This window comes from Palaemon carinicauda, chromosome 25, assembly GCF_036898095.1.
Source record: "Palaemon carinicauda isolate YSFRI2023 chromosome 25, ASM3689809v2, whole genome shotgun sequence".
NCBI classification, from domain to species: domain Eukaryota; kingdom Metazoa; phylum Arthropoda; class Malacostraca; order Decapoda; family Palaemonidae; genus Palaemon; species Palaemon carinicauda.
In genome coordinates, this window is record NC_090749.1 from 27197835 (window position 1) to 27200277 (window position 2443).

At 48.3% G+C, this 2443-nt stretch overlaps 1 protein-coding gene across 1 annotated transcript; it reads left to right on the forward strand.

Moving 5' to 3' along the window:
* Positions 1 to 719: 719 nt before the first annotated feature.
* On the forward strand, positions 720 to 1118 carry LOC137618948 (uncharacterized). Its single transcript, XM_068349152.1, has one exon. The coding sequence runs from the start codon at positions 720 to 722 to the stop codon at positions 1116 to 1118; it is 399 nt and encodes a 132-aa protein (XP_068205253.1).
* Positions 1119 to 2443: the final 1325 nt, after the last annotated feature.

Below are 2443 nucleotides of genomic sequence, written 5' to 3' on the forward strand. Positions count from 1 at the left end.
GCAGGCCCATCTACAACAATTGGGGTACGTCAACAAATCTATTGACTCCTTTCAGAAGGCGAAGTCGACACACAAGAGCCGTCCGAAAGCAAAAAACTGTTTTTTTCTGTGGCGGAAAACCTCATGACCTCAAGGACTGTCCCGCCATAGACGATATGTGAAAACTGTGTTCGAAAACGCGTCATTGCGCAAAGGCTTGTCAAAACACTAAGCGAGCCCGTTCTAAGTGTAGTGTACACTCCAAATCTCAAAACAGCCGATCGCAGTCAAGCGCAAATGCGAACCAATCACAGCCAAAGCCACAACGGCGATTCGACCATCAAGTTAGCGCCGTGAATACGTACGACCTAAGCAGTGACTTTGAAAGCATGTCTTTCAACGCAGTGAACAATGATGCCAACAGATCGGAAGCTTAGGCATCGCTAAAAATCGAGCTGTACCCTGATCACACGAAAAACTTGCACGGGAAGGTCAACACCGGTGCGCAGAGTAACATCCTTCCACTCAGGACATTCTGTAACATATTCCCTCGCTATGTCAACTCGGATGGCTTTCCGGCATCTACAATTCCGTCCAAGACGAACCTCACCGCCTACAACGGAACCGTCATCCGCTAGCACGGTACCCTCGTACTGCCGTGCAAATTTGCCGAAAATAAATGGGCAAACTGTAAATTCTATGTGGCCGAGACCGATGGTCCTGTTATTTTTGGTCTACCCATGTGCACGAAACTCTGTCTAGTCACGCTTAACTGTGCCGTTACTCAATCCAACAGTAGTGTGCGTTATACCTCATTGGAAGACACGAAAAGACACTTCCCTGACCGGTTCAAGGGTTTCGGTAAATTCAGTTCTGAGCGGAAACTAACTCTGAAGGATGACGCAAACCCAGTAAGACACCCGCCGAGACAAGCGCCCATTCAACTACGCGAGCAGATCAAAAGCAAACTCGATCGTAAGGTGGGCCTTGAAGTAATCCGTCCCGTAGCGGAACCCATCGATTGGGTGTCCAATATTACATATGTGACAAAACCCAATGGATCTCTCAGAATATGCTTGGATCCAAAAGACCTCAACAGTGCTTCAAAGACAGGTCAACACCACACGGGGACTGGATGAACTAACACATGTTTTTGCTGGTGGAACACTTTTCAGCAAGCTCGATGCAAAGCATGGCTACTGGTGCATCCCACTCGACCATGACAGCCAGCTGCTGACCACATTCAACTGCCCCTTCGGGAGGTACTGCTTCCAAAGGCTCCTCTTGGACTCAACGTAAGTCAGGATCTGTTTCAGCGAGCGATGGACGAGATCTTTTCAAGGGCTACCCGGCGTTGTTCGATTGCGGATGATATTATTGTATACGCATCCACACCAACAGAGCATTCCAAGAGACTATCCACACTTTTCAATCGAGCTGGAGAGAGAGGACTCGTGTTCAACACCGCGAAATGCGCGATAGCCGTGTCAGAGGTAAAATTCTTTGGCAACATTTATTCCAAAAGTGGAGTTCGACCTGACACAGTCAAGGTCCAAGCCATCGCTCAGCTCAAAGCGCCGACTTCCATCAGTGAACTACAATCGTTCCTCGGAATGGCGAACCATCTAGCACCGTTCATACCCAACCTAAGTGACCACACCACCCCACTGCGCAAGTTACTTCAAAAGGACAGTGGCATCCTAAACACGAAAAAGCCCTCATGTCCATAAAACTGCTTATCTGCAAAGTAGGATCTCTCACTTTGGCCGGTCAAAGCCATCATTAATCCAAGTAGACGCAAGTCAAGAAGCCCTTGGTGCGCCACAACTTCTAAATGGCCGACCTATTGCTTTTGCATCGAAAAGTCTTACAGACACCGAAATGCGCTACGCCAACATTGAACCTGAACTATTGGCATGCGTCTTCGGTGCCGAACGTTTCCATACATACATTTACGGCAAACCATTTGTCATCAAGTCTGATCACAAACCACTCGAAATGATCAGTAAGAAGAACTTAACAGCCGCCCCAGCACGGCTGCAAGGGATGTTCCTGCGTCTTCAGCGCTACGATTACGATATAAAGTACAAACCGGGGAGGGAGATGACTTTGCCCGACAGCTTATCACGACTCCCAAAATACGGCACCGACAAGCCGATAGACTTGAATACCAAAGTGTGCTATGTACAGTTCAGCAACAACAAGCTAGCGGAACTCAGAGGCGCAACAGCTAGTGATGACGAACTCGTAATACTGCAGAAGTATATCATCAGCGGATTTCCAGAGAAGCAGAGAGACTTGCCTGCCGAGATCTGTAAATATTGGCCATATCGCGACTAATTCAGTATCGAAAACGGTCTTACGATCAAGCGTGAACAGCTCATGGTCCCGGAAAGTCTACGTACACAGTACCTCGAAACTATTCCTGAAGGTCACCAAGGTATCACGCGATGTCAGGTCCGTG